This window comes from Hyla sarda, chromosome 8 (assembly GCF_029499605.1).
Source record: "Hyla sarda isolate aHylSar1 chromosome 8, aHylSar1.hap1, whole genome shotgun sequence".
Taxonomy (NCBI): domain Eukaryota; kingdom Metazoa; phylum Chordata; class Amphibia; order Anura; family Hylidae; genus Hyla; species Hyla sarda.
The window spans coordinates 39,988,139-40,002,375 of NC_079196.1; the positions used below are offsets into that span (position 1 = coordinate 39,988,139).

Here is a 14,237-nt window from a genome sequence, read left to right on the forward strand (position 1 = left end):
ACTAAAATGTGTGTTTCCCCCCAAATTTCACATTTTTCCAAGGGTTAATAGCAGGAAATACCCCCCAATATTTGTAACCCCTTCTCTTCTGAGTATGGAGGTACCCCATAAGTTGACCTGAAGTGCACTATGGGCGAACTACAATGCTCAGAAGAGAAGGAGTCATATTTGGCTTTTTGAGAGCAAATTTTGCTCGGGGGGCATGTCGCATTTAGGAAGCCCCTATGGTGCCAGAACAGCAAAAAATACCCACATGGCATACCATTTTGGAAACTAGACCCCTTGAGGAATGTAATAAGGAATAAAGTGAGCCTTATTACCCCACAGGTGTTTCACGACTTTTGCATATGTAAAAAAAAAAAAAAAAATTTCCACTAAAATGTGTGTTTCCCCCCTAATTTCACCTTTTTGCAAGGGTTAATAGCAGAAAATACCCCCCAAAATTTGTAACCCCATCTCTTCTGAGTATGGAGGTACCCCATAAGTTGACCTGAAGTGCACTATGGGCGAACTACAATGCTCAGAAGAGAAGGAGTCATATTTGGCTTTTTGAGAGCAAATTTTGCTCGGGGAGCATGTCGCATTTAGGAAGCCCCTAAGGTGTCAGAACAGCAAAAAAAACCACACATGGCATACCATTTTGGAAACTAGACCCCTTGAGGAACGTAACAAGGGGTACAGTGAGCATTTGCCCCCCACTGGTGTCTGACAGATCTTTGGAACAGTGGGCTGTACAAGTTTTCATTTTCATGGACCACTGTTCCAAAGATCCGTCAGACACCTGTGGGGGGTAAATTCTCACTGCACCCCTCATTACATTCCGTGAGGGGTGTCGTTTCCGAAATGGGGTCACATGTGGGGTTTTTTTTTTTTTGCGTTTGTCAAAACCGCTGTAACAATCAGCCACCCCTGTGCAAATCACCTCAAATGTACATGGTGCGCTCTCCCTTCTGGGCCTTGTTGTGCGCCCCCAGAGCACTTTGCGCTCACATATGGGGTATCTCTGTAGTCGGGAGAAATTGCGTTACAAATTTTGGGGGGCTTTTTTCCCTTTTACCTCTTGTGAAAATGTAAAGTATAGGGCAACATCAGCATGTTAGTGTAAAAAATAAAAAATTTTTACACTAACATTCTGGTGTAGACCCCAACATTTCCTTTTCATGAAGGGTTAAAGAAGAAAATACCCCCCAAACCTTGTAACACAATTTCTCCCGAGTACGGCGATACCCCATATGTGACCCTAAACTGTTGCCCTGAAATACGACAGGGCTCCAAAGTGAGAGCGCCATGTGCATTTGAGGCCTAAATTAGGGATTTGCATAGGGGTGGACATAGGGGTATTCTACGCCAGTGATTCCCAAACAGGGTGCCTCCAGCTGTTGCAAAACTCCCAGCATGCCTGGACAGTCAACGGCTGTCCAACAATACTGGGAGTTGTTGTTTTTCAACAGCTGGAGGCTCTGCTTTGGAAACAGTGGTGTACCGGATGTTCTTATTGGGGGAGGGGGGCTGTTTAGGGGTATGTGTATATGTAGTGTTTTTAACTTTTTATTTTATTTTGTGTTAGTGTAGTGTAGTGTTTTTAGGGTACAGTCACATGGGCGGGGGGTTACAGCGAGTTTCCCAGCGCAAAATTTGCTGCATCTCAAGATGCGAGAAACCCACTGTAAAAGCCTCGCCCATGTGAATGTACCCTGTACATTCACGGGGGTGGCGGGGCGGGGGGGCTTGCATCAGCTGTTGCAAAACCACAACTCCCAGCATGCATGGTCTGTTAGTGCATGCTGGGAGTCATAGTTTTGCAACAGCTGGAGGCACACAGGTTAGGAAACACTGAGTTAGAAACAGACAATGTTTCCCAACCAGTGTGTCTCCAGTTGTTGCAAAACTACAACTCCCAGCATGCCCAGACAGCTGAAGGGCATGCTGGGAGTTGTAGTTCGGCAACATCTGAAGGGCCAGATGTTGCTGAACTAAAACTCCCAGCATGCCTGGACAGTCAGTGCATACTGGGAGTTGTAGTTTTGCAACAGCTGGAAGAGCACAGATTGGAGACCATTATACAATGGTCTCCAAACTGGGGCCCTCCAGATGTTGCAAAACTACAACTCCCAGCATGCATGGTCTTTTAGTGCATGCTGGGAGTTATAGTTTTGCAACAGCTGGAGGCACACAGGTTAGGAAACACTGAGTTAGAAACAATGTTTCCCAACCAGTGTGTCTCCAGCTGTTGCAAAACTACAACTCCCAGCATGCCCAGACAGCTGAAGGGCATGCTGGGAGTTGTAGTTCGGCAACATCTGAAGGGCCAGATGTTGCTTAACTAAAACTCCCAGCATGCCTGGACAGTCAGTGCATGCTGGGAGTTGTAGTTTTGCAACAGCTGGAAGAGCACAGATTGGAGACCATTATACAATGGTCTCCAAACTGGGGCCCTCCAGATGTTGCAAAACTACAACTCCCAGCATGCCCGGACAGCCAAAGGCTGTCTAGGCATGCTGGGAGTTGTAGTTTTCAGACTCCTAGAAGCAGCAGTGAAGATCTTCACTGCTGCCTCTGAGGACCACATACTTACCCGTCGCTGCTCGTCCACGTGGCCGGTCCCGCGCTGCTCCTCGGTCCCGCCGCTGGATCAGGTAAGTCCGCCGGTCCCCTCGTGTCCCCCCCCCTATCCTGCAGGTCCCCGCGAGCCCCTGCAGCGCTTCGTCCCCCGTTCTGCCCGACTTCCAGGGGCGGGCAGTGCGGGGGATCTGAACTTTCACCCCAGATCACTGTGATTGGTCCACAGGGACCAATCACAGTGATCGCTGACCAGGACCATCAATTGATGGTCCTGGGGGTGAAGCAGAAGTTGTCCCCTGCTGGAAACAGCGGGACTTCTGCCAGTTAACCCGTGCGATGCTGCGCATCGCCGGGTTAACTGCATGTCATTTATAAACGCCGGGATGCGCGAACGCACTGCACAACCCGGCGTTTATATATGACATTCTGCGGGAAGGGGTTAAGGGTCAGTTCATACGTTCTTATTTTTTTGCTGAAGATTTGCGGCAGCAGATTTTGTTACTCATTGAAGTCAATGGGCAGCAAAATCAGCTGCAGAAAATATGCTGCAAAATACAGTAAGTGTGCCCATACCTTAAAAATATATTCAGACATACAGTTTTCTGAGCATAGGTGATGCTGCAGATTTTATACTGCAGGGTTCAATGTAAAATAAATGACTGAACACAACTTCAAATCCAACTTCAAATAGGAGAAGGATACTGTATGTGTGAATAGACCCCAAATGGGTATTCTGGAGGGAATTTTTTTTAAATCAACTGGTGCCAGAACAAATTTGTATATTACTTATATTTAAAAATCTTAATCCTTCTAGTACTTATCAACTGCTGTATGCTCCAGAGGAAGTTGTGTAGTTCTTTCCAGTCTGACCACAGTGCTCTCTGCTGACACCTTTGTCCATGTCAGGAACTGTCCGGAGCAGGAACTAATCTCCATACCAAACATATGCTGCTCTGGACAGTTCCTGACACGGACAGAGGTGGCAGCAGAGAGCACTGTGGGCAGACTGAGAGCTATGCAACTTCCTCTGGAGCATAAAGCAGCTAATAACTAAAATAAAACATTCCGCCTCCCAAAAAAAGGAATAAAAAATGATCAAGTTGTTTTGTATCCTGAAATTAAATCAATGTGAACTACAATTTATCTCTTTAAAAAAAAAAAAACACAAACCTAGTTCAATGAGAATTTTTTTAATAGCATGGCTCATATATATTATCGCGGTGGGAGGGTCCAAGCTATTTGACAGCCGGCGGAGACAAATTTGCGAGCTAAGTGCCTCACTATTTCATTGTTTCACATTTGCATCTATTACACCATAGCTGTATAGCTCTCCATGTTTTATCTGCATGTTCATGTTTCATCTATATCCTTGTGCTGGCAGTGTGCTGCTGCATTCTTCTGTTGCTGTATATCTAGCCTAGTAGCGTGCACCTGTAGGCCAGGTCCATATAATAGTTTGGTATCAACTAAAGTGCTGGCTGACTTATTCTTTGTCTGTATTGCACATACGGGGGAGTGGCTACCTCCATGTTGGCCTTGCACCCCACCCACCTCTATCAGGTGTGTATATAAGGTGTCTTGGATGTTCCAGACCCTGCCATGCTTACTGAACTGTTCACACAGAGGCATATACACAGTGTAGGGTCCGTCCCAATGAGGCCACCTTATCGCGGTGGGACGGTCCAAGCTATTTGACCGGCAGCGGAGACAAATTTGCGAGCTAAGTGCCTCACTATTTCATAGTTTCACATTTGCATCTATTACACCATAGCTGTATAGCTCTCCATGTTTTAACTGCATATTCATGTTTCACCTATATCTTTGTGCCGGCAGTGTGCTGCTGCATTCTTCTGTTGCTAGATATATATATATATAAAAATAAATTTTTCAAAAAAAACGCTTTTTGTGCAAAAAGACCCTGCGGCATAATATTATCCTGTTATTTTATGTCGGAGTAAGGCTAAGTTTCCACTTTTTTTTTCTGGCAATTTTTGGAATACTGCCACTGCTTTTTTTGAGCCAAAGTCAGAAGTGGATCCATAAGGGAGGAGAAGTGTAAATCCTTCCTTTATATTTCCCATTCCTTTTTAATACATTTCTGGCTTTGGCTCAAACACTGCAGTGGCAGTTTTCCAAAAACATTCTTCACCCTCGAAAATGGCAACATAATAAAATACAACTTTTTTCTATGGCTGCAGTGCCATTTATAAGGATATATCAACATTTAAAAAAAAGAAAACAAATTATGGCTCTTACAATGCCGTTCCATTCACCTGAATGTGGTTGTTTCGGTGGGAAGCACATGGATTTCTAAAAGTCTCATTCAGATGAATGGGACGGTCACAGAAATGTCTGCAACATATTTGCACTGTGTATGAGTTAAAGGTAAAGGGGGGGAGGGGAGAGGTTAAGGTCCATCTTATCATTTGGCATGTTTTATTATCTAGTAATTTTACATTTTTAATATGCTATTTTAATTTTACTGTTTAGGAGCAGATTAGGCAAAGAGTAAGGTCAAGTATTATGAAATAGGTTTATGTTTTAAAATGCTCCAAATAATGGCTTATTAATATTAATTTATAGGGCATTTTCTTTAAATGACTTTGTCAGCCAGAAGTCTAATCACAGACCTGTATTAAGAAGTTATAAGGGACGGTACTGAATTGATTAACCGATTGGGGCCGGCAGAGGAACATTATGAGGGTAATTTGTTAAATTCAATATTGATTTGCTTCCTAATGGACCAACAGACAAGAGGCAGCACCAGCGCTTAACTCTGTGAATTGTCTTCTCGATGCGATGATTGAAGACTGCTGGTTTACTCCACATCACTTAGCATTCTAAAATAAAGCTACATGTCTGCATGTGTCCATTTGGTAATGATTTAAAATGCAAAGTGATAACATAGTAGTTGCAGAGTAGGCCTTGAATGTGGAAACACAGAAAAGGTGCCGTAAATCATTACTGTGAAATCAGTGTTGTCTACGATAGATAATCCCTTCTCATTGCTACCATAGACGATCCCTTCTCATGTCCACCATAGACAATCCCTTCTCGTGTCCACCATAGACAATCCCTTCCCGTGTCCACCATAGACAATCCCTTCTCGTGTCCACCATAGACAATCCCTTCTCGTGTCCACCATAGACAATCCCTTCTCGTGTCCAGCATAGACAATCCCTTCTCGTGTCCAGCATAGACAATCCCTTCTCGTGTCCACCATAGACAATCCCTTCTCGTGTCTACCATAGAAAATCCCTTCTCGTGTCTACCATAGACAATCCCTTCTCGTGTCTACCATAGACAATCCCTTCTCGTGTCCACCATAGACAATCCCTTCTCGTGTCTACCATAGAAAATCCCTTCTCGTGTCTACCATAGACAATCCCTTCTCATGTCCACCATAGACAATCCCTTCTCGTGTCTACCATAGAAAATCCCTTCTCATGTCTACCATAGACAATCCCTTCTCATGTCCACCATAGACAATCCCTTCTCGTATCTACCATAGACAATCCCTTCTCATGTCTACCATAGACAATCCCTTCTCATGTCTACCATAGACGATCCCTTCTCATGTCTACCATAAACAATCCCTTCTCGTGTCCACCATAGACAATCCCTTCTCTTGTCTACCATAGACAATCCCTTCTCATGTCTACCATAGGCAATTCCTTGTCATGTCTACCATAGACAATCCCTTCTCATGTCTACCATAGATGATTCCTTCTCGCATCTGCAATAGACAATACCTTCTTGTGTATACAATAGACAGACCCTGCTTATGTCCACCATAGACAATCCCTTCTCATGTCCTCCATAGACAATCACTTCTCATGTCTAAAATAAACAATCCCTTCTCATGTCTACCATTGACAATCCCTTCTCATGTCTACAATAAATGATCCCTTCTTGTGTCCACCATAGACAATCCCTTCTCATGTCCAATGTAGACAATTCCTTCTCTTGTCCACTGTAGACAATCCCTTCTCATGTCCACTGTAGACAATCCCTTCTCTCGTCCACTGTAGACAATCCCTTCTCATGTCCACCGTATACAATCCCTTCTCTCGTCCACTGTAGACAATCCTTTCTCATGTCCACCGTAGACAATCCCTTCTCTCGTCCACTGTAGACAATCCCTTCTCATGTCCACCGTATACAATCCCTTCTCTCGTCCACTGTAGACAATCCCTTCTCATGTCCACCGTAGACAATCATTTTTCTTGTCCACTGCTTTCTTATGTCCACCATCCCTTCTCATGAAATGTTTTTGGAGGCTGTTGGTACATTCGATATCAAAGGCCCTCATTCACATAGACTTTTGGAACTTTTTGACAACAGGTGTCAATTGGAAACAACCAATTTAGTTCAATGGTTGGCCATGTGGCTCTTCATCTTTCTGCAACTAATGATGGGGTTCCTAGGAAGCTTTTAGTGGATATTGGATCAACCAATGGCTCCCTTAATAATCCTTTCCTAAGATAAGAAGGTTATGATCTTGTCTCCAGTGGTCTTAGCATTAGAAAGAAAAAGCTAGATGCCTCCTATAGCCTTGTGCCCTAGATAACATAATACAGCTGTCCCTCAACTTACAATGGCCTCAGTTTACGATATTTTTAACATATAATTGTCTTTTCTGGACCATTGTAACTTGAACCCATACACAACATACAATGCATGGACAGTCCAGATCTGCGAAACGTGTCAATGGCTGAAAGAACTGACCAATTAGAATGGGCATTCACTGGTAAAACCTCTGTATTACTGAAGTGTATGTACTGACTGGCTGTCTGGAAGCGCCTCCTACAGTACAGGGAGGTATTACATGTTCTGTACTACTCTTTACCTGTGTCAGGGTTAGCTGCTCCTTTGAACACCAGGTGAGGTCGGCTCCATGTTACTTTTTTGGGACACTGTGTGTACTGTACAGGACCCTGAAGAAGCTCCTGTCCTCTACATAGACAGCGATTTACAGCTTCCATTAACTCTTTCTTACTTTTGCTTTATCTGTATTAGTTATCTACTTATTTATCTTTAATCCTCACTTTTTCCTGTTTTTGGATGACATTTTGGGGCTTCAGAACCAATTACCAGGTTTCCATAGAGTTATGGTCTCAACATACAATGGTTTCAGCATACAATGGTCGTCCTGGAACTGATTAATATTATAACTTGAGGGACCACTGTACTTAGTAATGTGTTACGTATGGAGCAGGACTGCGTAGGGTGTTATTATGCTACAGTTTTAGAAAGGTCTCATCGCTAACACTGATGTTGCTGGTTTTTCCGCACACACCAGACCAAATACAAAATCGTCTGTTGTAAAAATCAAAAAAATTGTACCTTGCTCTTGTTTTTAGTTTGTGCTTCACTCTCAGATTCGGAGTCATCATCGTCGCTCTCTTCTATGCTTTGGTCCTCTTCCTCTAAGTCGTCAGAGTCGCTGCTACTGCCTCCATCACTTGATGTATCGGATGAAGACCCGGAGTCGCTGGAGCTGGAACTTTCAACGGTTTTCTTCCTTGGTTTTTGCTACAAAACGAATAAGTGATGTTCTAAAGAGAGTTTTTCGAATGGAAAATAGGGCAAAATCATGCAACGTAATCCCTAGTCAGGGGTGTACCGGGGGGAGGAGCCTGAAAAGGCGCATGCTCTGACAATGGATGCCAATGAGATTATTATTATTATTATTAAGATCGGGACACGTAAGAAGCTATCATGTATATTCTTTTAACTTCTTTCTAATAAATAAAATATTTTATAAATTTTAACACAGTGCTGGCTTTATCCTATGATGTTTGAACTCTTGGCCCTAGTATGTCCTTGTCATCTATTCGGTTCCATGACTAATGTTCGCTTCTGCACTACACCTGTGGATACCAGCGGAAGTCCTACTAATGCTCTGCCTGTTCCAGGCTATTTAGATAGAGGGTAAGGACTGCAAAATAAATCTTTGCCTAGGATAAGGAAAGCCTTACTACAACTCTGCTTTAGGCCACTTGCACCTAGCGCTACTTTGGTCAGTATTTTGCATTAGTATTGATAAGGCAAAACTAGGTGTAGGTCTTGAACAGCATCCTCCAAACTGTGGCCCTCTAGATGTTGCAAAACTACAACTCCCAACATGCCCGGACAGCCAACGGCTGTCCGGGCATGTTGGGAGTTGTAGTTTTGCAACATCTAGAGGGCCACAGTTTGAAGACCACTTGTCTAGAACATGGAAGCCCCTACTGGTTGACCCCAAAGTGGCCTTATTCATGGACTCTGTCAACTGCTTTGCATTAGCAATCATTCCATGCAAAGGACAGACATGGTCCCATTTGGGATTCCACTTTATATAGTGATTCTTCTAACAATGGATGTCAAGAAGAATGATTGGTCGCCTTTTCCCATTTCAATGGAATTCAATGAGCATTACTAAAGCCTACGAGAGAGAATAAGTATCATTGATTTCGAAGAAGAAAAGACCACAGAACATGGGATTTACAATTTCATAAAATCACTACAATTAAAAGGGGAAAATAAATGTTTTTAAATCAACTTAAGCCAGAAAGTTAAACAGATTTGTAAATTACGTAATTGTAAACATCTTAATACTTTCAGTACTTACCAGCTGCTGTATGCTCCACAGGAAGTTGTGTAATTCTTTCCAGTCTGACCACAGTCCTCTCTGATGTCACCTCTGTCCATGTCAGGGACTGTCCTGATCAAAAGCCAATCCTCATGGCAAACCTATTCTGCTCTGGAGAGTTCCTGACACAAACTTCCTGTGGAGTATACCAGTGTTGGGCAGCTGCTGCCAAGGCGAATAAAATCATGGGGTGCATCAATAGGGGCATAGATGCCCACGACAAGGAAATAATTCTACCGCTGTACAAATCACTAGTCAGACCACACATAGAATACTGTGTACAGGACTGGGCACCGGTGTACAAGAAAGATATAGTGGAGCTGGAGAGGGTTCAAAGACGGGCAACCAAGGTAATACAGGGAATGGGAGGACTACAGTACCCAGCAAGATTATCAGAATTAGGGATATTTCATTTAAAAAAAAAGAAGGCTTAGGGGAGACCTAATAATTATGTATAAATATATCAGGGGGCCGTACAGAGATCTCTCCCATGATCTATTTATACCCAGGACTGTATCTATAACAAGGGGGCATCCTCTACGTCTAGAGGAAAGACTGTTTCTACACCAGCACAGACGGGGGTTCTTTACAGTAAGAGACTGTGGAATTGTCTGCCTGAGGAGGTGGTCATGGTGAATTCTGTAAAAGAATTTAAAAGGGGTCTGGATGCATTTTTGGAGAATAATAACATCACCGGTTATGTATACTAGATCTATAGGGACAGAACATTGATCCAGGGATTTATTCTGATGCCATATTTGGAGTCGGGAAGGAATTTTTACCTCTAGTATGAGGGTTTTTGCCTTCCTCTGGATCAACTCAGTAGGGATTCATTAGGGTTATAGGTTGAACTTAATGGATTCTGGTCTTTTTTCAACCTTATGAACTATGTTCCTATGTTACAGCAGTTGATAAGTACTGGAACTGGACTTAAATTGAAGTAATTTACAATTCCGTATAACTTTCTGGCACCAGTTTATTTGAAAACATTTTTTTCCCTCCGGAGTACCCCTTTAAATGCCTGAATTTAGATACCAGAAAAAGGATTTCTGTCTGACCGTACTTAAGACCGTACTTACCATGATCATCTGGATGACGGATATCAAAAGAGGAAAATTTTGAAGCAAGACTGATAAACGTTCCACTCAAGTAAATGGACCATTTGCATCTCGATGATGCATGTATGATATATTGGAGCACTTATTCTCAGGCGTAAAACCAACCAACTCATGGGCTTTGACAATGGCCATTATGGCATTGCCCGTTGGTGGCACTTCTGTTCCTATGCAACTGGTCAAACAACTGAAGCATATTTAGTATAATAATGCTCATGAGTATAACAAACCTTATCTTTATTCTTTTCATTTCTACCATCCGACTTGCTTTGCTCTTGGCTGCTTGCACGGCTTCCGGCTCCAGAGCTTGCACTCTTCACTTGTGCCGGACTAGTGGTAGTGGTTGATAGCACCGAGGTGCAGTTACTAGTCACTAGTGTAGGGCTACCTCCATTAATAGATCCATTCATACCTATAGGTATGAAGAAAACCAAGTTATGATACAGAGAAATCCTACAAGCTAAGAAAATGAAATAGGAAATAGAAAAAGTCCCCGAGAAACTACACAAAAGAACAAACAAATATACCAAGTGCAATTACATTAGGAGAAATAAATGAAATGTACTCAAGACAAACATTAATTACATTTGTATAGCTTAACTAATAACTGTAATTAGCGCCCTAACAAGTGACTGATAAAACAGCGATAACTGTAATTATAATGGATGTTTATTCCATTAAAACCCCAAATTATTAATCATCAAGTTCAAGGATTAGCACAGAATCACCAGCCAACTAAGACCCGTGCACGTTTTATGCCGTACCTTTCTCCGTTCCACCGCGGTTATTTTTCCCGGCATTCCGTAGATGAAAGGAGGAGTCGTGGTTCTGAGATGGGGGAGTAAATATGGGTGGGAGTCCAAGCAATGGGGGGAAGAAAGCAGCGCGGGTGTGCGGGTCTGTCGCTCTCCACCATTCTGCACCTCGAAAAAAAAAAGCATTTTCTAGTTACATATATATTCTGGAGTTCGGGTGAAAAACTAGAAAGAAGGCTTCAGGGACATAAAATACTTAGGATACATTCACATCAGCATGTCTATTAAAGCCAGCGTCTATTCTGAAACAGTTTTCTGGCCCCAAATGGAATCTGTCACGGGGGGGGGGGGGGTCACCACAATGAAGCCTCCAACGCAAATGTGAACATGGCCTAATCAACAGTGTAACACTAAACTGCATCCTACAAAGTATAAGAGTGGTCTTTTCTACCCACATGGGCTGAGTACAAATCCCATCATGCATTGCTGACATCCATTCCCGGCTCCCTCACATTGTGCTCCCTCACTGCTGAGCCTCTCACATTAGTTCCCAGTTCCCTTCACATTGTGCTCCCCATTGCTAGGCGGCAACTATGAACATCACATTTTGCATAATAAATGATTGATTATTACTTTAGATTGAGGATTTTTACTTTGTGCCACATACTTTGAAATGGAGTCAAATTTTGTCTACCGGAATACCCCTTTAAAGAACTACTCACAGATTGTTTTTTTTGTTATCACAGTAAGGGTTGTGTACCATAACCAAAGAACTGGAGTTCATAATTTGGGAATAAAGCTGTGAGTAAGAAAATAAACTGCGCTGCCTGATATACAGTACATATGATATACAGGTATATACAGGTATAAAGATAAAAAAAAAGTATGAAAGAAAAGTAGATAGACCCTTATTGGACCCTTATTAGATCATTTTCAGAAAACAAAGGCAGCCATTTTGCAATATTGAGAACAAATTATCACTAAGAAACTATAAGCTGTGATAACATGCACTGTTAGGGTTTGGTAGAATTATGTAAGTAACAAAGTGCGTTCACATGGTGCGTTCAACATGTTTTTCAGGTTTTTTTCCATCAATGGATTATCCTCAGGCCATCAATATCTGATCCATGGGGGTCCTATACATGGCAACCCTGCCAATCAGCTGCTGATTAGCAACCCCCAAACACACTGAACAAAGCAGGAAGCAGACACTTTCATACACTGTCTAGTGGCCATGCTGGGTTACTACAATTTACCTCCCACTGAATTGTATGGGAGCAATATTGCAGTAACCAAGCACGGCCACTATACAATGTACGGAGCTGTTTACTTCCTGTTCTGTTCTCTGGGTATGTGGGCACCTCAGCTGTGGCAAACAGCCAATTGGTGGGGGTGCGTGGTGTAGGACCCCCGTGGATCAGATATTGTTGGCCTATACTAAGAAAAATCCAGGAAAACCTCTTTAACAAATTCCACAAGGCTACTGTAAAAAGTGACAACCAATATGGTGGTTCTTGTCCCTTTGGGATTTGAGAGCAGACAATTGCGGCCTCTCTTGTTCTGTGGAAGGATGAGGGCCTTAGGCTAAATGTTCACACAGCAGAATTTCCAGGTGGAATTCTGTGTAAATACTTTGCTTGTGAAATTCAGCTACAGCTTTAATGGGATTCTGCTGCACCACGCACACAGTGGAATTTCCGTGGCGGAAACATTTACTGCGGAAATCCTAATTTCGGCCTCCACAGAATCAATGAACATGTCCATTGTTTCTGCTGATTTCGACCCGAAATGCATTGCCGTCTATAAAGATGGTGCTTTTCAGAACACTCCTAGCGCCGGCAGAACATACAAAGTTGCAGAATGTCCACCCGTGTTTTCCGTGTGAACATAGCCTTATTGTACAGAAAAATATGGGCCACTTATTACAGTTTTGCAATTTGTCACCCAGGACAGAAAGATCTGCTATGTTTTTTCTCCATCCATTTCATTTGTATAGACCAGTGTTTCCCAACCATGGTGCCTCCAGCTGTTGCAAAACTACAACTGCCAGCATACCCAGACAGTCTTTGGCTGTCCAGACATGCTGGGAGTTGTAGTTTTGCAACAGCTGGAGGCATGCTGGTTGGGAAACACTGCCATACATCATCAGGAGGTGCTATTGATTTAAAGGGGATGTCTGGAAGTTTTAAGGCGTATCTGAGCTTTGTAGAGAAACAACAAACGAACATGTATATATTTGTTACAAACCCCGTTAGAGTAATGACAAGGGATTTTCCTGTTATTAAGCCCCATGAGTTTACTCTTACAATGCACAGCTATTTCTCATTCATTCCATTTTAAAGGGCGGGATCAGAGCTAGGCTGTTTGCCATTAGCACACGCACAGGACTTTCTTTTCCTTACTTGTTTGGCTAATCACAGGAGGGTACTTACGCCTCTTTGCTAAGCCATGACATAGTGATGGATAAAGTGCACTAGACTAGACACTAGACAGGCTGGCATTGTGTTGGGGGATAAATTATAGTATAGTACAATAGATAGGGGGTGGATTGGTGAAGGGGGTTAGCTGTCTGAGCCGGCTAGGAGTTGTAGTTTTGCAAAAGATGGCTGCAACCTGGTTGGGAAACACTGGCATAACCATTGGGCCAAGTTCCTAGTTTTCATTTCTTTGGGTAATAATGGGAAAGTTCTGTACAAATACTGTTGTGTATAATCTCCCACCCCCGGGTCTTTAATATGCAGGAGTTTTCTGGAAACAACCCCCCCCCAAAAAAAATATTAAGAATGACAACCACTACTCTGTTAAAAAAAATATGGCCCATTACTTTATCCAGACACAAGGATTAAAAGGCGCGCAAAGTACGAAAATTCACATGAAGCAGGCGTGATGACTTGGCATGTTTTATTTTATTATTACATCAAAGTAAGTTTCCCGCTGATCTTCCAGGAATGGATGCATTATAATGGCTTGTGATTTGTGACACTCTAATAGAGCCTGAGTGCTTTTCTATGCAGAATGTGGACAGAGAGATCACAATTTCCATAATAATTTTTTTCTTTTTTTTTTTGTGTGCTAAAAGAGGCCCGCAATGACTGCTGATCAGGGCTCGGGTATTAGACAAGACGCCTCGGAGGCTTTCTGTAGGTATAAAGGAGTATAAAGGTATAGCGC

The 14,237-nt window shown here is 42.8% G+C and overlaps 1 protein-coding gene across 25 annotated transcripts in view; it reads right to left on the minus strand.

Annotated features, from left to right (window-relative positions):
- The window catches only part of BAZ2B (bromodomain adjacent to zinc finger domain 2B), a 409,759-nt gene that overhangs the window by 88,663 nt on the left and 306,859 nt on the right, over positions 1 to 14,237 (minus strand). For 21 of the 25 annotated variants that reach the window (XM_056536083.1, XM_056536077.1, XM_056536075.1 and 18 more), the window contains 3 exons: positions 11,076 to 11,234; positions 10,542 to 10,723; positions 7,909 to 8,097 (listed from right to left, as the gene is read on the minus strand). In XM_056536083.1, the coding sequence (XP_056392058.1) occupies positions 7,909 to 8,097; positions 10,542 to 10,723; positions 11,076 to 11,234 (530 nt within the window). The remainder of the gene's footprint in view (positions 1 to 7,908; positions 8,098 to 10,541; positions 10,724 to 11,075; positions 11,235 to 14,237) is intronic. The other 4 variants (XM_056536074.1, XM_056536097.1, XM_056536096.1 and 1 more) reach the window with 1 other exon arrangement.